Genomic DNA, 22,773 nt, shown 5'->3' with positions numbered 1-22,773 from the left:
GCTCATATCTATGACTGAAAATGTTCTCCATCCATTTTGTGTTCCACTGCAGGTTTTCTCTCCTTCTTCCTGAACGTGACAGAATCTTTGCGTAAGTACAAGCTCAATCTCCTTCAGATGAGAGTTCCAAGTGGACTTGTTTTTTTCCTCAGGAGATAATGAGCACCGACGGTGAAATGGCCATCTTCGGCCCAGCGGCTCATTTCCTCCGAAAGTCGGAGAAGGAGCGAACAGAGGCTCAGTCTCGTCCGTTTGACAGCAAGACGGCGTGTTTCGTCCACGATGACAAGGAGCTTTACGCCAAAGCCGAAATCCAAGACAAGGAGGGCGGGAAAGTGACGGTGAAGACGCTGGATGACAGAGTGGGTGCAGTGGTTTATCCATCCCAACTGCTCAATCAATTCATCCATCATGTCAGCCATCAAACAGTGTTCAGTCATTTGCTCGATCCACCTCACCATCCGGTCAGGGAATCAAACATATTTCTCAGTTTCTTTCATCGTTTGTGCAGACTCTGACTGTCAGAGAGGACCAGGTCTTTCCCATGAACCCGCCCAAGTTTGACAAGATTGAGGACATGGTGATGATGACACACCTGCATGAGCCAGCGGTGCTCTTCAACCTGAAGGAGCGCTACCGTGCCTGGATGATCTATGTCAGTCACCTGAATGTTCTATCTGAGAATAGACACAACACTGCCATGCTGATGCCGTTCTAACTTGTTTACTGCATTTCAACAGACCTACTCCGGTCTCTTCTGCGTGACAGTGAATCCATACAAATGGCTGCCGGTCTACAACCCAGAGGTGGTCCAGGCCTACAGGGGCAAGAAGAGGATGGAGGTCCCGCCTCACATCTTTGCTCTGTCAGACAACGCCTACCAGTTCATGCTCACAGGTGAAACAACACTGAAACACCAAAGTCAAACACCAGTCTCTGACCTCCAACTGTCTTTTCTTAGATCGTGAGAATCAGTCAATTCTCATCACGTAAGTAACAAGAGTTCATGTCCACATCATGCAACGTCTCACTAATTTACTACTGTCTGAAGTGGAGAATCAGGGGCAGGAAAGACCGTCAACACCAAACGAGTCATACAGTACTTTGCTACAATAGCGGTTTCAGCTGACAAGAAGAAGGAGAGCGTCAACAAGATGAAGGTGTGTCCAGGAAGGTTGCACATTTCAGTCCAAGGCAGACGATGCTTTTCATTCCAGGGAACTCTCGAGGACCAGATCATCCAGGCGAACCCTCTGCTGGAGGCTTTTGGGAACGCTAAGACCGTGAGAAACGACAATTCGTCTCGCTTTGTGAGTCAGTCTTACATCAGCAGCGCTTGACAACTACACACTGCTTCACAGAAAGTATTGACTTGCTCTGTTAACAGGGTAAATTTATCCGCATACATTTCGGAGCGACGGGAAAACTGGCATCTGCTGATATTGAAACATGTGAGCTGAATATTTGTGTGTACTACTAAAAGGGTAAATGAGGAAGGTACTGTCCATGACTCTTTCCAAAGACCTGCTGGAGAAGTCCAGAGTGTCCTTCCAACTGGCCGCAGAGAGAAGTTACCACATCTTCTACCAGCTGACATGCAACAGGAAGCCAGAGCTGAACGGTGAGATCACTCACCTGGTTTCATGACCGCACACTGATGTATGAATGTATCTGTTGCAGATCTACTGCTGATCAGCACCAACCCTTACGACTACGCCTTCATCAGTCAAGGAGAAATCAGCGTCAAAAGTATAAACGATGCAGACGAGTTGATGGCAACCGATGTGAGTGACGTTAAGATACCTACTGATCCACTTGTGAAAGGATGCAGAAGGCGCATCTTCTAAATGTTCTTTGCGCTCCAACTCTTTATCACCTGCGCTCTATGGGCAGGAGGCGTTCGATATTCTTGGGTTCTCTGCCGATGAGAAAATGTCCATCTACAAGCTGACAGGCGCTGTGATGCATTATGGGAATATGAAGTTCAAGCAGAAGCAGCGTGAGGAACAGGCAGAGCCCGATGGGACTGAAGGTTGACAACACTAATTAGCGAAGGAGGCATAATTACACAACCGTGGAAGTGATTATTCTTGGTTCTTGGTGTAGAGGCGGACAAAGCAGCGTATCTGATGGGGCTGAATTCTGCGGATCTGCTGAAAAACCTCTGCTATCCACGAGTGAAGGTGGGGAACGAGTATGTGACGAAAGGACAGAATGTGCAGCAGGTGAGAAAAGATTAACTCAAGTCAACAATATTGGTCTGAAATCGATTCAGAAACATGTTTCTTCTCCAAAGGTTTACAACTCTATAGGTGCCCTCGCTAAGTCTGTCTACGAGAAGATGTTCTTTTGGATGGTGATGCGGATCAACCAGCAGCTCGACACCAAACAGTCAAGACAGCACTTCATCGGTGTTCTGGACATTGCCGGCTTTGAAATTTTTGACGTGAGACTAAACCTTCTTGCCAAAAAAACGGAAGTAAAATAGAATTAATTTTGTGGCTTGTGTTTAGTACAACAGCATGGAGCAGCTGTGCATCAACTTCACCAACGAGAAGCTTCAACAGTTCTTCAACCACCACATGTTCGTGCTGGAGCAAGAGGAGTACAAGAAGGAGGGCATCGACTGGGAGTTCATCGACTTCGGCATGGACCTGGCCGCTTGTATCGAGCTCATCGAGAAGGTGATTAGTTTAAATACTGCATGATCTCGTCCTTGTTGGCTGACTGACTGAATCTTCTCTGACCTCCAGCCAATGGGCATCTTCTCCATCCTGGAGGAAGAATGCATGTTTCCGAAATCCACTGACGTTTCCTTTAAGAACAAACTCTACGACCAACATCTTGGCAAGAATGGCTGCTTCCTGAAGCCCAAGGTGGTGAAGGGGAAGCCCGAGGCTCACTTCACTCTGGTGCACTACGCCGGCACTGTGGACTACAACATCAGTGGGTGGCTGGAGAAGAACAAAGACCCCTTGAACGAGTCTGTGGTTCAACTCTACCAGAAGTCTTCCGTGAAAACCTTGTCCATGTTTTATGCCAGCTACTCAGGGGCAAATGGCAAGTTCCTGGTGAAAATCTGGTTTGGTGTGAGAGTCTAACCTCAAATAGTCTTCAATTTCACCCATGCTCATCTCTCTGTCCAGGTTACTAGCATTGCGGGACACACTTGTTCTTGACTTTTAACTTCAACTTGCAGATCCAGCCGCTGGTGGTGCCAAAAAGGGATCAAAGAAGAAAGGAGCATCTTTTCAAACTGTGTCAGCTCTATTCAGGGTACGTTGAAAGAGCAAGCATCAGCATGTCTTCTTGGGCAGTAGTTGCCTCTGAGAAATAGCAGCCAGATCAAATGGGGTAGCTGATGGCGCAGTCTAGTGATGCCAGAGATGTAGTTCCTGTCAGGAACACAAATTTAAGAAACCAGAACACCATTCTAGCTGGATGTCCACACTGACTCAACTGGCTTCGCAAGGCAACTGGAAAGAGCAGCCTTCCTACAGACTGGTTTTACCTGTGGCAAGCCAGGGATCCTCCATTGAGGTGCTTTAACAAGTGGAAAATTTGAACCATTACCGGTAATTTAGCAGGAGGAACCGATCCAAAGCACACACAGGTACTGAAACTCACAATACCATACTCCTTAGTAGAGTGTCGGCAGCTTGTTCGATGAAGACTAGGAAAAACGTATCTGACTCCTGTCTATCTGTGTTTCAGGAGAACCTTGGCAAGCTCATGACCAATCTCAGAACAACTCATCCCCACTTTGTCCGTTGCCTCATTCCAAATGAGACCAAAACACCAGGTGAGTAATGAAGGAGAGAGCTTCAGTCTATTCGCTGGAACTGAACTATATATACTGTATTTATTTCCACATGAATAAACTTGTACCTTGATCTCAGGTGAAATGGAAAACCAGCTGGTTATCCACCAACTGCGCTGCAATGGCGTCCTGGAGGGCATCAGGATCTGCAGGAAGGGGTTCCCAAGTAGGATCCTCTATGGAGACTTCAAGCAAAGGTAGACGACACAGCGACATTAGGGATGACTTCAAACCAACAAGCAAACTCTTACAGGTACAGGATACTCAACGCCAGCGCTGTTCCAGAAGGTCAGTTCATGGATAACAAGAAGGCAGCTGAGAAGCTTCTGGGATCCATCGACGTGGACCACGCCCAGTACAAGTTTGGACACACAAAGGTCTCGGGTCGACTTGGTGGTTGGCATATGAGGGTTCCCTACTGAAGTCTGCCTTCTCTTGCAGGTGTTCTTTAAAGCTGGACTGCTCGGCGCTCTGGAGGAGATGCGAGATGAACGCTTAGCTCAGGTGGTGATGTCGACTCAGGCTCTGTGTCGGGGATTCTTGATCCGACTGGAGTATCAGAAGATGGTGGCCAGGAAGTAAGTCAAGTAAAGTCTGATCCAACCGGTACTTGAGAACCTCAGGACAGTGAGACCTCAGACTCAGTTGCTTTTAGAGTTTAACAGAAGCTTGGTGCTGCAGCTGTGCGATAGATGAGAGCATGTCAATGATACCAACATGCATCCTTCAACAGCGCAGGGCAAGCAACTAGCCTTCTATTTCAGGAGGCTGGCTCCTGCGATGAGCAGTGCATTGATTAGCTGGGAGTAACATTTGTAACAGGGTGAAATCTGATTTTCCATCGTCTTTCGAATCGTCTGATTTAGTTTGAACATCGTTATCCACCATGATCCTGGATCAAATTTCCATCCTAATAGTCAAGAGAGTCAATCAGATTCATCTCTGGCAGCACGTTTCTGTCTAACTCTTGTACAAGTCAGTTTCCATCATCTTGTTACAAATGATCCAAATCGAGAGGATTTCCATCAAACAAATGTATTCTTTTAAAACAATCTTCTGTGGTCATGTCAATCAGCATCCTCTATCACCTCCACTGTCTCACTGGCCTCATACATGGTTTCACCTTTCCAGAGAAGCCATCTACACCATCCAGTACAACTTCCGTTCCTTCATGAACGTCAAACATTGGCCCTGGATGAAGCTCTACTTTAAGCTCAAACCTCTCCTGAAGAGCGCAGAAGCTGAGAAGGAAATGGCCCAGATGAAAGTGGACTTCACAAAGCTCAAAGAAGACCTGGCTAAATCTGAAAACAGGCGCCGAGAACTAGAGGAGAAGATGGTTTCTGTTGTCCAAGAGAAGAATGACCTTCTCCTGCAGGTCCAAACTGTAAGTACATCACAGGACGAAATGATCAGCATTGATGGTGGTCGTCCACATTGTGAATCTATGGTGACAGGAAGCAGACAACCTGTTAGATGCAGAAGAGCGTTGTGAAGGTCTGATCAAAAGCAAGATCCAACTGGAGGCCAAGCTGAAGGAAGTGACAGAGAGATTGGAGGATGAGGAAGAGGTGAACTCAGAGCTGACAGCCAAGAAGCGGAAGCTAGAAGATGAGTGCTCTGAGCTCAAGAGGGACATCGATGACTTGGAGCTCACGCTGGCCAAAGTTGAGAAGGAGAAACATGCCGTAGAGAACAAGGTGAGAAGAACCCCCATGTTGGGTGGCAGAAGGAAAATGAACTTTTCTGGTTGCAGGTGAAGAACCTGACAGAAGAAATCATGAGTCAAGATGAGAGCATCAGTAAACTCTCCAAGGAGAAGAAAGCACTTCAGGAAGCTCACCAGCAAACCCTGGATGACCTGCAATCGGAGGAGGACAAAATCAACGCTCTAACTAAAGCCAAAACCAAGTTGGAGCAGCAGGTGGACGAGGTATGGAGTCGTGAATGTGCGTCGACTGAATCACTTAACTCATAAATGGCCTGGATCTGGAAGCTTGAAGGTTCTCTGGAACAAGAGAAGAAGGTCAGAATGGATCTGGAACGGGCCAAGAGGAAGCTGGAGGGTGATCTCAAGCTGGCCCATGAGTCCATCATGGATTTGGAGAATGAGAAGCAGCAGCAAGATGAAAAGCTTAAAAAGCAAGTGCTGTTTGACTGAAGTCTAATATTTGAGCGCCAAAGAAGTTGCAGATCCAATTACGCATTTGAATGACACACTTCCTGCTCCTATCAGATCTTTTAAGGTTTGTGATGAAGATTATTCAGCTAATTCGTATTCTATCCATAGAAAAGACTTTGAGTTGTCGCAGCTGCAGTCGAAGCTGGAAGATGAACAGGCACTTGCTTCTCAGCTCCAGAAGAAAATCAAAGAGCTCCAGGTGAGGTGTCATGCCTCAGCTGTTATTTCAGTTTCATATAATAACAATGATGAAAACTCCTTTCTGAAGGCAAGAATCGAAGAGCTGGAGGAAGAAATAGAATCTGAGCGTTCGTCCAGAGCCAAAGTGGAGAAGCAAAGGTCGGATCTGTCGCGGGAGCTGGAGGAGATCAGCGAGCGCCTGGAGGAGGCCGGAGGTGCCACAGCCGCTCAGGTGGAAATGAACAAAAAACGCGAGGTGGAGTTTCTGAAACTTCGCAGAGAGCTGGAGGAGTACTCGCTGCAGCACGACGCCACTTCCGCCGCTTTACGAAAGAAGCACGCCGACAGTGTGGCAGAGCTGGGCGAACAGCTGGACAACGTCCAGAGGGTTCGACAGAAGCTGGAGAAGGAGAAGAGCGAGCTGAAGCTAGAGATGGATGATCTGTCCAGCAATGTGGAGTCCATGGCCAAGGCAAAGGTAACCAGTCAAATTCGCCTTCATCTCAACAAAGACACGGATGCCTGTTTCTGACGTGCAGATCAATCTGGAGAAAATGTGTCGCACTTTGGAGGATCAGCTGAACGAGATCAAAACCAAAGAAGAAGAAAACATGAGGCTCATTAACGACCTCTCCACCCAGAAGGCTCGGCTGCAGACAGAGAACAGTGAGAGCCGGTCGAGCAAATTCACTCAACTCCACCATTATTTGTTTTTTGACCAAGTCCCTGTCACTCAGCTGAAATTTCCCGCCAGCTTGAGGAGAAAGAGTCCCTTTTGTCACAGCTCACTCGTGGAAAACAGGTTTTCATTCAGCAGACCGATGAGCTGAAGAGACTTCTGGAGGAGGAGGTGAAGGTAAGCTGGGACAATATAGATGAGAGTTGGAAAGGCTTCAAGACAAAGTGATGTCTCGTCAGGCAAAGAACGCTCTGGCTCACAGCCTGCAGTCAGCGCGACACGACTGTGAGCTACTCAGAGAGCAGTACGAGGAGGAACAGGAGGCCAAAGCTGAGCTCCATCGCTGTTTGTCCAAGGCCAACAGCGACGTGGCCCAGTGGAGAACCAAATATGAGACAGATGCCATACAGCGCACCGAAGAGCTTGAGGAGGCCAAGTGAGATCAACATCTAAATCCTAGCTGAAATTCCGGACCAACTCTGTGTAACTCTTCAGGAAGAAGCTGGCCGTACGTCTGCAGGATGCAGAAGAAGCTGTGGAGGCCGTTAACTCCAAGTGTTCCTCTTTAGAGAAGACCAAGCAGCGTCTGCAGGGAGAAGTGGACGACCTGATGATGGACATCGAAAGGTCCAATGCTGCTGCTGCCATTCTGGACAAGAAGCAGAGGAACTTTGACAAGGTAGCTCTCAAGCATAACTCCTTGTTCTAACACCGCATGAGTGTGACAGCTAGGAAATGTCTGTGCAGGTTTTGGCAGAGTGGAAGCAGAAATATGAGGAAGGCCAGGCTGAACTGGAGTCCGCTCTGAAAGAAGTCAGGACCCTGGGCACTGAGAACTTCAAGATGAAGAACGCTTTTGAGGAATCTCTGGAGCAAGTAGAGACGCTTAAACGGGAAAATAAAAACCTCCAGCGTAAGTGAAGATATTCTTTTCTTCAGCCGAATGGACAAATGAACAAGTATGGCTTCTGTCACAGAGGAGATCATGGATGTGACTGAGCAGTTGGGGGAAACCGGCAAGACCATCCATGAGCTGGAGAAATCTAAGAAGCACGCGGAGCAGGAAAAGTCAGAAGCCCAGAGTTCTCTGGAGGAGGCAGAGGTCATTGCTAGACCATGTCCACGTATTCAGATCTGCTTTCTGACTCCATGCTGCCTCCTTCAGGCATCCTTGGAACACGAGGAGACCAAGATCCTGCGGGTTCAGCTGGAGCTAAACCAGGTGAAATCCGAGGTGGACAAAAAGATAGCAGAGAAGGACGAGGAGATCGAGCAGTTGAAGAGAAGCAGCCAGAGAGTCATCGACACAATGCAAACCAACTTGGACGCCGAGGTCCGCAGCCGTAATGACGCGCTGAGGGTGAAGAAGAAGATGGAGGGAGACCTGAACGAGATGGAAATCCAACTGAGCCACGCCAACCGGCAGGCCGCCGAGGCCCAGAAGCAGCTGAGGAACATTCAAGTTCAGCTGAAGGTGAGAGCACAGCTGGCCACAACAGAAGAAGCCCCTGTTCATCTCTTCCATTATTTAGGACGTGCAGATCCACCTGGACGACGTCCTGAGAAACAACGACGACATGAAAGAGCAGGTGGCCATCGCAGAGCGCCGCAGCAACCTGCTGCAGGCCGAGATGGAGGAAATCAGAGCGGCCCTGGATCAAACTGAGAGAAGCCGCAAGCTGGCGGAGCAGGAGCTGCTGGACGCCTGTGAGAGAGTCCAGCTCCTCCACTCACAGGTTACCATGACTCAGCATGTTTGGAGCTAACAAGATGTCAAAGCACTGTTTGTTAACATTCGAACATGAGTCTATCTCAATGATAATTACAACGATGACAACACAATGTTTCATCTGAAAAAAGTAACTGCATTGATTTGTGATCTTCCAGAACACTAGCCTGCTCAACAGCCGTAAAAAGCTGGAAGCAGATTTGTCCCAGATTCAAGGAGAGATGGATGAAAGTTTGCAAGCGTCCCGGAATGCAGAGGAAAAAGCCAAAAAGGCCATCACTGATGTAGCTGACCAATATAATGCATGTCATTGAATACAAACCGACATGAAATAAAAGGGTTGTGTTTTGCAGGCGGCCATGATGGCTGAGGAGTTAAAGAAGGAGCAGGACACCAGCGCTCACCTGGAGAGGATGAAGAAGAACCTGGAGATAACCGTGAAGGACCTGCAGCACCGTCTGGACGAGGCTGAGCAGCTGGCCATGAAAGGAGGGAAGAAGCAAATGCAGAAACTGGAAGCCAGAGTAAACATGAATGATGGATTGAGAACGTATTTACCAGTGGAGTCTCAAGATTGCCAAACTCATGTTTCAGGTTCGGGAGCTGGAGAATGAGCTGGAGGCGGAACAAAGACATGGCTCAGACAGCGTGAAAGGTGTTCGCAAATTGGAACGCAAGATGAAGGAGCTCACCTATCAGGTAGGTGACGATGCTGTACCTGCTGTAAGTGCCGGCAGTCTGTAACACAAAACAGATGTATTGTTTCTCATTGTGTTCCTCAGTCTGAGGAGGACAAGAAGAACATGATGCGGCTGCAGGAGCTGGTGGACAAACTGCAGCTGAAAGTCAAAGCCTACAAGCGACAAGCTGAAGAAGCTGTGAGACATTCCTGACATGCAGAAACACTCCAGCAGGTTTCAGAACCTTCTCTCCTGTTCCCCGACAGGAAGAGCAAGCAAACGTCCACATGACCAAACTGAGGAAGGTTCAGCACGAGCTGGAGGAGGCGGAGGAGCGAGCCGACATTGCTGAGTCACAGGTCAACAAGATGAAGGTCAAGAGTCGGGACCTGGGGAAGGTGTGTCCCACTTTGCTTCGACTACGCCTGCTGAGCATGACATATCGATTTTAACTTTGCTGTTTCAGAATAAAGAAAGCGGCGAGTAGCGGCTCCTTGGAGGAGGTGACCACCGTAGAATGCAACATACTCTTAACCAGTCATGTAATCCTGCTTTTAAAGAACAAGTACTTCCTGGTGTCGGAAACCTTAAGTGGTTATAGGTGCAACCTGGTATTACAGTCTGGGAGCCTTTAAATTGGCACACAGAACCAACTTTTCCAGTGTAGTGCCACTGCTCTTTGTGTGTTGCTCTGCTTGTAATACGGATTTACCAAGACATAGACAGATAGTAGATGATTAAGATATCTCCATCAACTGTCTTTGAAATTATAAGACTTGGATGCCACCCTGTATATGCTGAAAAAAGTGGTGACTTCATGTGAACTGAATGAATACCAGCAGAGGGCTTCATGGGGACCCGGGTGCACCCTGTAATTTAGTGAGGATCTCCTGAGAAGCGGGCTTCAGGTGTGTCACACGATACCAACCAGGAAGTACTGGTGTTGATTTGTCGTGTCATAGTTGATGTATGTTGCTCGGTGTGCATTAAAATCCTAAAAAAAACATCTCATCTGGATTTATTGACTCAAGTTATCAAGTTGTCGATCAGAAAGAATTCAGGAGAGAAACAGAACACAGTGGAGAAGAGAGGCTGAAACAAGAGTGGAGAGGCTGAAACTGTTTATTGCTGAGCTCAGCGAAACAAAGATGACACAACATGGCAAATCTGCTCGACAACAAATTAACAATGCATTTATTTTAATTATTTGTAGAATATGGAACAAACGCCAGCATTTAAGAGGGAATCTGTTGACTATTTTAGTGGTTGTATTTATTTATTTCATTTAAGTTTATAAGTATTAGTATTATAAATGACCAACTACTAACTTACAAGTAAGCAGAAAGGACAAGATCAGAAATATGTATTGGGGGAGCTCATGCTGGAGGCAGTCAGTTCGTGTGACGGTGTTGAGCGACGTAAGCTACAACTTCAGGTGCATAACAGCGAAGCTGTTTATACAATCATAACAAATAAAAATGTGAGCGTGGTGATCTTTGTTTAGCAGAATGTAGCCTGATGTGTTGTGTAACACGTCAGGTGATGTCAGGCTCTGAAAATAACAGCTCTTCAATCCACATCTTCAGGTCAACGCTGGAACTATACACTCAGCATGAATATTTCAACAGGAGATGGCCTCTTTAGATTACCCTTGCACTCTAAGCTATATTTCCCAGGTTTCAAACCGGACTGAGAGATCAGTCTTGATCCAATCGGGTTACTCACTTGCTCCCTCTGGCCCCTGGAAGACAAGCACATGACGACCAAACGACGATGGTTATAGCAGACGAGGTGAAAGAATGCATTGTGAAGAAGAAGAAGCAAACAACGGCAGCAGATATGTGATAATCACGGGGACCTTGCTCACTAAAATACTTCATTCATGCAAGTCACGAGTGTATATTTGTGCCTCTCTGATTAAATATTATTATTTCTCAACGACACTTCAGGTCAAGTCACGGCTTCATTTCTAATCTTGATCGACAGAAAGACCACAGTGGTCGAACCTCACCTTTGACCCAATCTCGCGGGTCCTAGCTCGCAGCTTGTTGGCATTGGCTTCAGCCACGTCAGCTCTCTCTTGAGCTTCCTCCAACTCGTGCTGAGCTTTCCTGCACCGAGCCATGTACATGTTGGCCTGCTCTTCCTGGAGTTAAAGGACAAGAGTTTCACCATCTTTCCTGGGCCTGGATATCTCACTGTGGAGGCAGAATCTCACAGCTTCTTCAGCGTGGCGTTTGTAGGCTTTCATCTTGTTCTGGAGCTTGTCCACCAAGTCCTGCAGTCGCACATTGTTCTTCTTGTCCTCCTCAGCCTTTGAACAGAACAAACGCTGACCCTGTGTTGTCTCCAGACACATGACATGGTCATCTCAATATTACCTGATAGGTGAGCTCCTTCACTTTGCGCTCATACTTCCTCACACCTTTGATGGACTCAGATGAACGCTTCTGTTCAGCATCCAGCTCACTCTCCAGCTCACGCACCTGAGCAAATATATGTTAAATGGTGAGGGTGAAAAGGAGCGACTGACTCTTCGTGCAGGACCGTCTAAGTCATTTATCTTCCAAAGCACATTTAACTATCATGGAGGTTCAGACCAAGAACATCAGGAACCAAACTAACAAAATAATCATAATAATGTCCAACTGATTAAAGTGAGAAGATGACATTTTCGACTGCAGACTGTCACATACTCTGGCTTCCAGTTTCTGCATCTGTTTCTTGCCACCCTTCATGGCCAGGTTCTCTGCCTCATCTAAGCGATGCTGCAGGTCCTTCACAGACACCTCCAGGTTCTTCTTCATCCTCTCCAGGTGAGCACTGGTGTCCTGCTCTTTCCTCAGCTCCTCTGCCATCACAGCCGCCTGCAAACGTTTAAGGTTGACATCTTGACCTGAAGACTATGATCGAGCCAACAAAGCTGCTTACATCAGTAATGGCTTTCTTGGCCTTCTCCTCAACGTTCCGGGCCTCCTGCACTGCCTCCTCTATCTCCCCGTGAAGTTGAGTGACATCATTTTCCAGTTTCTTCTTGGTGTTCAGCAGGCTGGTGTTCTGTTGGCACAGCCGTCACTATTAAACATATAAATAACGGAAGAGAAAACATCTTGCTGTTCCTGCCTGAGAGTGCAGAAGTCCAGCCCGTTCACTGGCGTCCACCAGCTCCTGTTCCGCCATCTTCCTGCTCCGCTCCGTCTGCTCCACCACTTCTCTCAGCTCCTCGATCTCGGCCTGCATCAGGGTGGTCCTGCGCTCCATCATGTTAACCTGCTCCTTCATGTCGTCCTGAGCCCTCACAGAGTCGTCCAGGTGAATCTGAGCATCCTGGTCGCACATTTCAGAAACCATTTACTCATTTCCACTTTGTTGGAACTCATTCTGAAACATGCACCGAGACAGGTTTGAACCTTCAGTTGTCCCTGTATGGTCCTCAGCTGCTTCTGGGCCTCAGCCGCCTGCCTGTTAGCATGGCTCAGCTGGATCTCCATCTCGTTCAGGTCTCCCTCCATCTTCTTCTTCACTCTCAAAGCGTCGTTCCTGCTGCGGACCTCAGCGTCCAACGTGGTCTGCATAGATTCCATCACCCTCTGGTGGTTCCTCTTCATCTGGTCGATCTCCTCGTCCTTCTCTGCCACTTTGCGGTCCACCTCCGCCTTCACCTGATTCAGATCCATCTGAATACAGAGGATCTTGGACTCCTCTTGTTCCAGGGACGCCTTTGAAAATACATTTTGATTGAACAGCTCACACACTGAAAGGTGCTTAAACACATGGAGGTGTTTTACCTCAGCTTCTTCCAATGCTGTTTGCATGTCATATTTCTCTGCCTCCACCTGCTTCTTGAACTTCTCCAGCTCATGAATAGTCTTGCCGCCCTCACCAATCTGCTCAGTCAGATCTGAGATCTCCTCTGTTTCAAACACAATTGTCTCATGGGATTGTTGATGCCCACCAAGTACCCTATTAAGTGATTTTGTGCTCACGTTGAAGATTTTTATTTTCCCTCTTCATGGTCTCCAGGTGATCCAGAGCTTCCTCGTATGAGTTCTTCAGTTTGAACAGCTCCGTGCTGAGAGAGCGAGACTCCTTCTGAGCTCCCTCTAGCTCCGCCTGCGACTCCTCATACTTCTGCTTCCACTCGGACAGGACCTGCTCAGGATCACTGAGTTAGTGTCAGAAAAATCAGGAGCTCCAACTCCAAATTGAGGACCTTGTCAAAGCTTCTCTGCCTCTTGTCTAGAGTCGCCGCCAAGCTGTTGGAACGCTCCACATCAACCATCAGATCCTCCATCTCATTGAGAAGCCGCTGTTTGGTTTTCTCTAGGGAGGCACACTTTGCATTCACTGCTTCAATCTGCTCCTCAGCCTCCTGGAGGCGCTGTGCCAGCTTTTTCCTAAAGAAGCAGGTAAAGTTTCAGATGGTGGACCATGCCAGTGTTTCAGTCAAAAAAAGTCTCGACGTTACTTTGCCTCCTCCAGTTCCTCAGTGCGCTGGATGGCATCCGTCTCGTATTTGTTCCTCCACAGGGCCACCTCCATGTTGGCCTTGGAGAGATTCCGCTGCAGCTCTGCTTTAGCTTCCTGCTCCTCTTCATACTGCTCCCGGAGAAGGTCACAGTCATGGCGGGCTGACTGCAGACTGTGAGCCAGAGCGTTTTTCGCCTGTGCAGAGACATCAAATCCATCAAGATCAAAGCAACAAAAGATTAATACAGGGGTGACCTCAGTGCACCTTGGTCTCCTCCTCCACCAGCCGCTTCAGCTCATCAATATGAGTGGTGAATCCCTGCTTTCCTCTGGTCAACTGGGACACCAGACTCTCCCGCTCCTCCAACTGGCGGGAATATTCCGCTGCAACAAGTGTTGGTCAGTGAAATGCATGTTGTCAAAAGATTTGTGTGAGTCTGAATAAATACCGTTTTCAGTTTGCAGTCGAGCCCTCTGATTGGTAAGATCAGCCATTTGCCGAGTGTTTTCATCGCTCTTGGTCTTTAACTCCAAGATCTGGTCCTCCAAGGAGCGACATGTCTTCTCCAGAGTTATCTGGAGGACATGAAACAGGAAGATGTCTTCAAATAAAAGGTTGCATTTAGACAAATGGTAACAGAAGAATAAGTGTGAGGTATACCTTGGTTTTGGCGACCATCTCCATGTTGCTGGTCAGATCGTCAATCTCCATCTTCAGCTCGTTTTTCTCCTTCTCTAGCTTCTGCTTGATTCTCTGCAGGTTGTCGATCTGCTCTCCAAGCTCCGCAATGCTGTCTGCCTGCTTCTTGCGCAACGCAGCGGTCGTGGCCTCGTGATGCAGCGTGGCCTCTTCAAGGTCGCGCCTCAGTTTCAGAAACTCTGCCTCCCGCTTCTTGTTCATTTCGATCTGAGCAGCCGTGGCTCCTCCGGCCTCCTCCAGCCGCTCACTGACCTCGTCGATCTCCCGGGCCAGGTCCGACCTCTGCTTCTCCACCTTGGCCCTCACGGCACGCTCTGCTTCCACCTCCTCCTCCAGTTCTTCGATTCGAGCCTTTGACACAGGAAGAAGTCTCATGAGTTCATGAGTATCGGATCGACCAAACAAATATGTGTCATCACCTGGAGCTCCTTCATCTTCTTCTGAAGCTGGTTATTGATTGACTGCTCGTCACCGATGTTGCTGAGCAGCTGACTGTTTTCAAACTCTTTTCTGTGACAAAAAGATCAAAGATCAGAGGTGATGTGACCTCATAATAGTACAACTGCCTCTCCTCTCCATCATGGAGTCCGTCCTTGGGCCTTCAATGCAGCCACTACCATAAAATAAAGGTCAGCTCATCCTCCAGCATGGCGTCACAACCTCCTGATACAGAGATAACTTTGAGATCCTCTGATCCATCGACCCACTCATGCGCACAGAAGCCCGGAGCCATCATCCATGGTCAGCTAGGATGCGACATAAGCACCCTCTAAACATTGCTTCAGAAACAAAACGGTGCTCAAAGCAGAGCGGTATCATCCGTTGTGTCTTTATGCACTGACCCCCCACACTTCCACACAACTATCTTAACTCACTTCTTTATTCTCTCCTCAGATTGTTGTTTGTCATTCTCAAGATCCATTAGTGATTCTTGGTTCAGCTTTAGATCCCCCTCAAGCTTCCGCTTGGCTCGCTCCATGTCCATACGGATCTTCTTCTCCTGCTCCAGTGACCCCTCCAGCTGTGGAGTGAGATGGTTGTTAGATGAGGCTGAAGTTGCCTGATGAGGGACCACTCTTACATCGTCCACTTGCTGTTCCAGCTTGGACTTGGCTTTGGTCAGAGAGTTGACTTTGTCCTCCTCTGACTGAAGGTCATCCAGAGTTTGCTGGTGAGCCTCCTGTAGAGCTTTCTTCTCTTTGCTCAGTTTGGCAATGTTCTCCTCCTGACCGGACAGCTCCTCCACAAGATTTTTAACCTGTGAAGAGGTCACGATCAACAAGTACTTGTTGAACTCCACAACTCGACAAACAAGACTGATTCTTTCAAGTACTAAACCTTGTGCGGTCAAAAGTATCAACTTTAAGACTGAGGAGTAAAAACCTTGTTCTCCGTGGCGTGTTTCTCCTTCTCCACTTTGGCCAACGTCATCTCCAGATCGTCAATGTCTTTCTTCAGCTCGGAGCATTCGTCTTCCAGCTTTCTCTTCTTGGCCGTGAGCTCACCGTTGATCTCCTCCTCATCCTCCAGCCGCTCGCTCACCTCTTTGAGTTTGGCTTCCAACTGGATTTTGCTCTTGATCAAGCCCTCGCATCGCTCCTCCGCGTCACACAGATTCTCAGAATCCTGAGTAAAACATCAGTAAGACCTACCATCTCATTAGGGCTGTCTTGAAGACAGACACTTACAGATTGAACTTGAAGGAGGAGGTTGTTCTTCTCCTGCAGAAGTGAGACCATTTTCTCCTCCAGGTCTTTCCGCTTGCTCTCTGACTTGGCCAGATCCTCTTTACACTTAATAAAGTCTTCTTTCATTGTTGCCATCTCCTTCTCGGTTTCAGCGCTCTTGAGCAAGGGCTTGATCTTAAAGAAGAGTTTCATCCATGGCCAATGTTTGACGTTCATGAAAGAGCGCAGGTTGTACTGGAGGATCCAAACACAGTCTCTGAAAGAAAGACAAAAGACTGACGATGATGATGTCTTACATCACCACTGACCTGCCACAGATTGAACAACGGTGTTAGGATCTCAAGATTGCATGCACCATTTCACCTTCGAGCGATCCAGTTTGAGAATTCCTTTCTCATTAGGTACGCTCGACACACAGCTTGAGTCTGAGTCACTAGATTGGCCAGTTTTTCATCTCTGAGCTCCTCAAGAGTCCCAAGAAGTCCGGCTTTGAAGAAAACCTGTGACAGATGAAGGAATATGTGCATGTTGACAAACTAAGATTAGAAGGGGTTGGACACAAACCTTGGTGGAACCAAAGCGGTACTGAGTGTGATCCACATCGATGGAGCCCAGAAGCTTCTCGGAGGCTTTCTTGCCGTCAATGAACTGGCCCTCTGGGATGGCACTAGCATTCAGGATCCTGTACCTGCTCAAATATATTGAGTCAGCAGTTATTCACACAGTACATAATGGCACGCAGCACCTCTGCTTGAAGTCAGCATAGAGAATCCTGCTTGGGAATCCCTTCCTGCAGATCCTAATGCCCTCCAACACGCCATTGCAACGGAGCTGGTGGATCACCAAGTGATTGTCCATGACACCTGCGGAGGCAGAGGTCGGTCCAGAATGAGCAAAATATATTGCAGCACAGTTCTTGGAATCTTCATACCTGGAGTTTTGACCTCATTGGGAATCAGGCAACGCACAAAGTGAGGGTGTGTACTCCTCAGGTTGGTCATCAGTTTCCCCAGATTTTCCTGAAATCATCATCTCAACTCTTTGTAAATGTCCAAGAGCAGTGTCAATTGATTTTTAGAGGAAGGTGTACGTGTCTTCACTGCATAACTCTGAACAAGATATACATCTGTGACAGCATGAATTTGAAGGGTCACAATACTGATGACACCTAAATACGTAGACGACATACGCCACAACGTTGCTCACTTTAAGATAGATAAGATAGACAGGTCACCACATACGGAGAGTAACAAAGGTTTACGCAACGTAAGTCACAATACTTACACTTAACAGACAGACTTTGATATTCTATGATCTTTCAGCTGTCGGTATTGAGTTTTTACACTCGCATTGTTTTATGAAAAAAGCAAATGTGTTTCACCCTGAAAACTGCAGAGACAGTCTGGAAGGATCCGCCCTTCTTCTTGCCACCTTTCTTCCCTTTGTCACCTCCAGAGTCTACAAGGCAGAAACACCAGCTTGTTCTGAGTTTGAAGATCACAAGCTCACCACGGCGCTGCTGTCATACCTCCTTCTGCTCCAGCAAACGTGGCATACAAGAAGCTCAGCAATTTCATTGAGGACTTCTGGTAGAGTTGGACGACAGACTCGTTGAGAGGATCTTTGTTCTTCTCAAGCCAGCCAGTGATGTTGTAGTCCACTGTGCCGGCGTAGTGCACCAGAGTGAAGTGAGCCTCGGGCTTCCCCTTCACCACCTTGGGCTTCTGGAAGGCGTTGTTCTTCCCAAGATGCTGATCATAGAGTTTATTCTTGAAGGAAGTGTCTGAGGCTTTCGGGAACATACACTCCTCTTCCAGGATGGAGAAGATACCCATCGGCTGTTTGACACAGGACCAGAATCGGATTAAGGATGGGCTGTCATTTCATTCGTTACTTGCTCAAGACTCAAACAATTCAAGAAGATAGAGTAGAAGCTGTTTCTGACATTGTATAGAGGGAAAATATGGTTTTCTTAGGACACTAAGAAAGTTGTGCTGACAGCAAGAAATTCTTCGGAAACTTTCGGTACAAATATGAAGAAATCTTCAGAGAATGACCATTTTCCTGTTTTTATCAGGCTATGAAAGATAATTAGGACTTTCTGATACTAAATTACAACATTATTTCTCCAAATATGTGGTTCCTTACTCACAGAGTCGATGGTCAGCTGCACTGAAAGTGATAAAAAGACACTTCACTGCCCCGTTGGATGGAGTCCCTGACAACATAAACATAGCTCACCTTCTCGATGAGCTCGATACAAGCGGCCAGGTCCATGCCGAAGTCGATGAACTCCCAGTCGATGCCCTCCTTCTTGTACTCCTCTTGCTCCAGCACGAACATGTGGTGGTTGAAGAACTGTTGAAGCTTCTCGTTGGTGAAGTTGATGCACAGCTGCTCCATGCTGTTGTACTAAACACAAACCTGAGTTAAGAAAAATCCCCGACAGGCAACAAAGAAGTGTTGGTGTTCAGTCACGTCGAAGATCTCAAATCCAGCGATGTCCAACACGCCGATGAAGAACTGCCGCGGCTGCTTGGTGTCCAGCATTTCATTGATTCTTAGGACCATCCACAAGAACATCTTCTCATACACGGACTTAGCCAGAGCGCTAACTGCATTAGCGACCTGATGAAAGCATGATCGGAGGACCGTCAGAGCCCTTCATCTGAAGTGGTATCTAAAAGCACATTTCTTCACCAACCTGGGGGACCGTCTGACCTTTGGTCACATACTCGTTCCCCACTTTCACTCGAGGGTAACAGAGTCCTTTCAGCAGGTCAGCAGAGTTCAGGCCCATGAGGAAAGCGACCTTGTCAGCCACTGAAACCCCACATCAATATTAATATTCCAAGCACCTCACAAAAGATAAGAGCAAAACTCAGACTGACCCTCGGTGCCGTCTGGCTCTGCCTGTTCCTCACGCTGCTTCTGCTTGAACTTCATATTCCCATAATGCATCACAGCGCCTGTCAGCTTGTAGATGGACAATTTCTCATCGTTGGTGAAGCCCAAGACATCTGTTGCAGTCTGCAGGAGGAAGTCAAACACAGTGATCACAGTCAAGATAATGGGAACTGCTCAGTCATTTCAATATCATATGTGACATGGAGTCCAATTCCTTTATCTGATTCAGAGTACCTCTTGCCCAGTCTGAGCCAACACATCTGTGATACGGTGTTTCATTACTGAAGACACTCACGTCCGTGGCCACCAGCTCCTCCTTATCATCGATGCTCGCCACTGAGATCTGACCCTGACTGATCATGGGGAAGTCATACGGGTTGGTCGTGATGAGCAGCATTTCTGAAGACAAGCAGAATCAGCGATCAATGATGAGATGACAAAGGAGTTTAACAGCTCAACCAACCCACCTATGAGCTCCGGCTTGTGCCCCGTCATGATCTGGTAGAAGATGTGGTAGCTCCGCTCCTCAGACAACTGGAAGGTCACCCTGGACTTCTCCAGCAGATCTACATTGCCAGACACATCACAACAGCATCTTCTCGGACTATAAAAGACTGTCATACTAAAGAAAGACAAACCCACAAGTTTCAATATCCGCTGAGGCCAGTTTTCCAGTCGTTCCGAAGTGGATTCGGATGAATTTTCCCTACATCGCATGAAATAAAAATTAACTTCAACTATTGTGAGGTGCTTTCACTGTTGAGGAACTCCACGTACAAATCTCGAGGAGTTGTCGTTCCTCACAGTCTTGGCATTCCCGAAAGCCTCTAACAGGGGATTGGCGGAGATGATTTGATCTTCCAGCGTACCCTGGAAAAGTCAAACCAATTCTAAACATCAAATGTGGAACTTCATTCCTGGTTCCGTTACCTGCATTTTGCCCGAGGGCTGCTCCTTCTTCTCACTTCCTCCAGAAACTGCGATTGTCGCAAAATACTGGATGACACGTTTGGTGTTGACGGTTTTCCCTGCCCCGGATTCTCCGCTACACACACAGTGGAGCGGCATCATGAGCTGCCTGTCATATTCAAGTAAACCTACAAATGTCTGGAAGACTCACGTGATAAGGACGGACTGATTCTCTCGATCTGAAGATGAGAAGGTTCTTTAAATGTGAGTCCCACTTTTTCATAAGGTCTTACTCTTGATTCTGAAACTCCTACCCGACAAACTTTTGTACAGCTATCCATAAGTATTCTTTTTTCAGCCAATTCTTCAAATGAGTTTAACAATATTCAGTGCTGAGGTATTATTTGTGGTATGATAATACCTAAAAATGCTCTCTATTCTCAACCTTTCTCTATTATTAGTTTAGTTTTACATATTGTGTTTGCTCAATTACATAGTAATTTTTTTTTTATATTACTAAGATTTTTATAATGCAACAAAATCATGAGTGGTTCAAAATTTCCAGACCATAATTGAAACTTCAATAATGAATTAAATATCGTGATGACCATTTAAGCAATTTTCAAATTTTTACTTAAATTTTATAATAATATTTTACCTTTAAGTTTATAATTAGATAGATTTATCAAAACGGTAAATTACATTTTAACTAATGGGTTATTTAGATAATAAAAACATATTTCTCACCAGTCAGCATACTCTGATAGGCGTTATCCGACACTGAGAAGATGTGAGGGGGAGCTTCCATGCGCTTCTTGCCCCTGTAGGCCGCCACCACCACGGGGTCGTAGACCGGCAGCCACTTGTACGGATTGACGGTGACGCAGAAGAGACCGGAGTAGGTCTGCTCACCAGATGTCTCATAATTACTATGGTCAACTCCAACGTGAGCGCGAGACACCGGCACTCACATAGATCATCCATGCGGCGTAACGATCTTTGAGGTTGAACAGCACCGACGGCTCATTCAGGTGAGTCATCATGGCCATGTCCTCGATCTTGTCGTACTTCGGAGGATTCATGGGGTGCACGTCTTCCTCCTTGACCGTCACCGTCTGCACACCACGTGAATGAAAGAACAACCGGTCCTTGTGAAGCAGAAGGAGGTGGCGTAGCTCTACAAATATTTTGAGTATGAGGTCGCAGGATGAGGATCAGCTCCTCAGATTCTCAGATCAAAGCATCATCAGGGAATATTAGCCGACAATCTGGATTTTATTTTGTCAGGTACAATTTGGTGGTAATGTCTGTGGTTCTCACCTCAGCATCCGTCTTCACGACCACCTTGTTTGCCTCCTTCTTCTGGATGACTCCACGGACGTATAGCTCCTTGGGGTCCGGCACAAAACATGCAGTGCGGGCATCAAACGGCCGGTTCTGGGCCTCGATTCTCTCTTTCTCCGGTTTCCGAAGAAAGACAGCCGCCGGCCCGTACTGGGCCATCTCAGCATCCGAGCTCATGGCGACACCTGGAGAGAGAAGAGTCTTTAAAAAGGTACAACTGCAGATGTGTGAGAACTTACGGAGCTAGAAAACACTGAGCTGATCTTCCAGTAACAGCAGCCACAAGTCTGAGGAAACTCAGCAAGCCTGAAAATCAGCCACAGATCCCAGCCCCTTTTATCAGCAGGCTCATTCCCAACTTGGCAAAGTGACTCTTTCCAAATATCAAAGAGGTATTAGCAAGTTTTCAGGTGCAACTGGAGTGTAATGAGAAAAAAGCTGCAGCTGCAGGTGTCGATCCTCCAGAACTATTTTTACTCATGTCCAGTCTGACCAACAGGGCGGCAAGATCACACCTCCTTTCCTCTCAGACACTCTCGGATCAAGAGCATCACCCACATCTTCAAGGACGCTCGACCCTGACGAGATGTGATGATATCAACTCCTGTGAGCACTTCATTATGACCTCGAGAACCAGCTGCGGCTCTTCGAGGATTTCCTGACCTTCAGACCAGAGGTCAGGACACTCGTTACTCGCTCCTCCAGACTAAAACAAGTGTCCTCAGTATGCAGAGGCAGCTCATTGACAGTGTTACTTTTGTCTTTCTTGATACAGCAAACCATGTGACATATCTCATCGGCAGTGTGTTTTTAACTTTGATCGACCTTACGCAGGTTAACTTCCACGGCACCTTGAGAAGTAGCTGTCAACCCTGTTGACACAATAACACTGCGAGACGTCCGTAGCACCTCAGAGCGGCAGTGTGGAAACACATGTGGGACATATTTAGAAGGAGACGAACAGAGTGTCGGAAACTCGAGACATTGCTGTGTTAGAAGGATCAAATGTGAAGACAGGCTCGTCAAGTCAACGTTGAGAGGTTGTTTCATCAGTTAAGTATTGGTTGAAGAAAGTCGCGAGACTGTCTCAGGTGAACGTCATTCAAAAGTGACTCAAAGTAGAGCCACTGCTTCTTGCCTCGGGTTGAAATAGACCACAAAACACATCAAGAAAGCCATACAAGAGTGATGTAGGTAATAGCTAGAAAAAATCAGGTCAGGCCAAGAGAGACTTGCAGAGGAACTTGACACTCTTTGTCTAAAATAGGTTCTTGGAGTTTGAATGCAGCATTTGAAAAAAAGCATCCAAACCAAAAAAAATGTTAAATTATAAATAAAATGTGAGAAAATGTCACCTAAAAGACACTTGAAGTTGAGCTGCTGTAGCTTTGTGCAGGATAGGTGGAATGGAAACATAAAGAAAAATTGTGTATTTTGAAAATCATGCTGCATAAAAAAAGAGGTTCTGATCCTTTTGGTACAAAT

At 47.1% G+C, this 22,773-nt stretch overlaps 2 protein-coding genes across 2 annotated transcripts; one reads left to right on the top strand and one right to left on the bottom strand.

Annotated features, from left to right (window-relative positions):
* The first annotated feature begins 158 nt into the window (after positions 1 to 158).
* LOC128750619 (myosin-1B-like) lies at positions 159 to 9,919 on the top strand. Its single transcript, XM_053850937.1, has 39 exons — positions 159 to 362; positions 512 to 655; positions 741 to 897; positions 962 to 989; positions 1,052 to 1,160; positions 1,218 to 1,310; positions 1,388 to 1,451; positions 1,523 to 1,621; positions 1,681 to 1,784; positions 1,894 to 2,032; positions 2,107 to 2,225; positions 2,297 to 2,446; positions 2,514 to 2,684; positions 2,754 to 3,060; positions 3,200 to 3,276; positions 3,715 to 3,802; positions 3,900 to 4,017; positions 4,074 to 4,197; positions 4,262 to 4,398; positions 4,952 to 5,207; positions 5,278 to 5,520; positions 5,577 to 5,753; positions 5,817 to 5,962; positions 6,111 to 6,201; positions 6,271 to 6,660; positions 6,722 to 6,848; positions 6,920 to 7,038; positions 7,101 to 7,297; positions 7,357 to 7,540; positions 7,609 to 7,774; positions 7,839 to 7,963; positions 8,027 to 8,335; positions 8,394 to 8,597; positions 8,749 to 8,874; positions 8,944 to 9,114; positions 9,185 to 9,289; positions 9,373 to 9,468; positions 9,537 to 9,668; positions 9,737 to 9,919. Exons 1-39 carry the CDS (start codon positions 159 to 161, stop codon positions 9,755 to 9,757), a joined length of 5,817 nt encoding a protein of 1,938 aa, XP_053706912.1. The 3' UTR covers positions 9,758 to 9,919.
* LOC128750617 (myosin heavy chain, fast skeletal muscle-like) lies at positions 3,964 to 22,675 on the bottom strand. The gene is made up of 42 exons (XM_053850933.1): positions 21,265 to 22,675; positions 20,916 to 21,059; positions 20,692 to 20,848; positions 20,156 to 20,183; positions 19,966 to 20,080; positions 19,813 to 19,905; positions 19,678 to 19,741; positions 19,503 to 19,601; positions 19,331 to 19,434; positions 19,020 to 19,158; positions 18,833 to 18,951; positions 18,607 to 18,756; positions 18,370 to 18,540; positions 17,657 to 17,966; positions 17,510 to 17,586; positions 17,060 to 17,147; positions 16,874 to 16,991; positions 16,693 to 16,816; positions 16,492 to 16,628; positions 16,129 to 16,384; positions 15,824 to 16,066; positions 15,522 to 15,698; positions 15,316 to 15,461; positions 14,860 to 14,950; positions 14,402 to 14,791; positions 14,190 to 14,316; positions 14,006 to 14,124; positions 13,739 to 13,935; positions 13,484 to 13,667; positions 13,257 to 13,422; positions 13,059 to 13,183; positions 12,681 to 12,989; positions 12,394 to 12,597; positions 12,202 to 12,327; positions 11,967 to 12,137; positions 11,652 to 11,756; positions 11,489 to 11,584; positions 11,282 to 11,416; positions 9,283 to 9,328; positions 9,149 to 9,205; positions 8,995 to 9,066; positions 3,964 to 4,291 (listed from the first exon to the last, which is right to left on the bottom strand). Exons 1-40 carry the CDS (start codon positions 21,463 to 21,465, stop codon positions 9,174 to 9,176), a joined length of 5,883 nt encoding a protein of 1,960 aa, XP_053706908.1. The 5' UTR covers positions 21,466 to 22,675; the 3' UTR covers positions 3,964 to 4,291; positions 8,995 to 9,066; positions 9,149 to 9,173.
* Between the last annotated feature and the right edge of the window lie 98 nt (positions 22,676 to 22,773).

This window comes from Synchiropus splendidus, chromosome 19, assembly GCF_027744825.2.
Source record: "Synchiropus splendidus isolate RoL2022-P1 chromosome 19, RoL_Sspl_1.0, whole genome shotgun sequence".
In the NCBI taxonomy this organism is placed as follows: domain Eukaryota; kingdom Metazoa; phylum Chordata; class Actinopteri; order Syngnathiformes; family Callionymidae; genus Synchiropus; species Synchiropus splendidus.
Note: the sequence above shows the minus strand (reverse complement) of the source record. Positions and strands in the feature narration are given on the sequence as shown.

What these genes read in the sequence shown, in the direction of transcription:
- LOC128750617 (XM_053850933.1), bottom strand. Translation starts at nt 21,465, where the DNA reads ATGAGCTCGGATGCTGAGATGGCCCAGTACGGGCCGGCGGCTGTCTTT. An exon ending in ACGACAACTCCTCGAGATTT is followed by an intron (nt 19,742 to 19,812) that starts GTACGTGGAGTT and finishes CATGCGATGTAG; the next exon opens with GGAAAATTCATCCGAATCCA. An exon ending in CATCGTCACCTACCTGATAG is followed by an intron (nt 9,206 to 9,282) that starts GTGAGCTCCTTC and finishes TTCCGCCTCCAG; the next exon opens with CTCATTCTCCAGCTCCCGAA.
- LOC128750619 (XM_053850937.1), top strand. Translation starts at nt 159, where the DNA reads ATGAGCACCGACGGTGAAATGGCCATCTTCGGCCCAGCGGCTCATTTC. An exon ending in AGCAGAGGAACTTTGACAAG is followed by an intron (nt 7,541 to 7,608) that starts GTAGCTCTCAAG and finishes ATGTCTGTGCAG; the next exon opens with GTTTTGGCAGAGTGGAAGCA. An exon ending in TCCAGCTCCTCCACTCACAG is followed by an intron (nt 8,598 to 8,748) that starts GTTACCATGACT and finishes GTGATCTTCCAG; the next exon opens with AACACTAGCCTGCTCAACAG.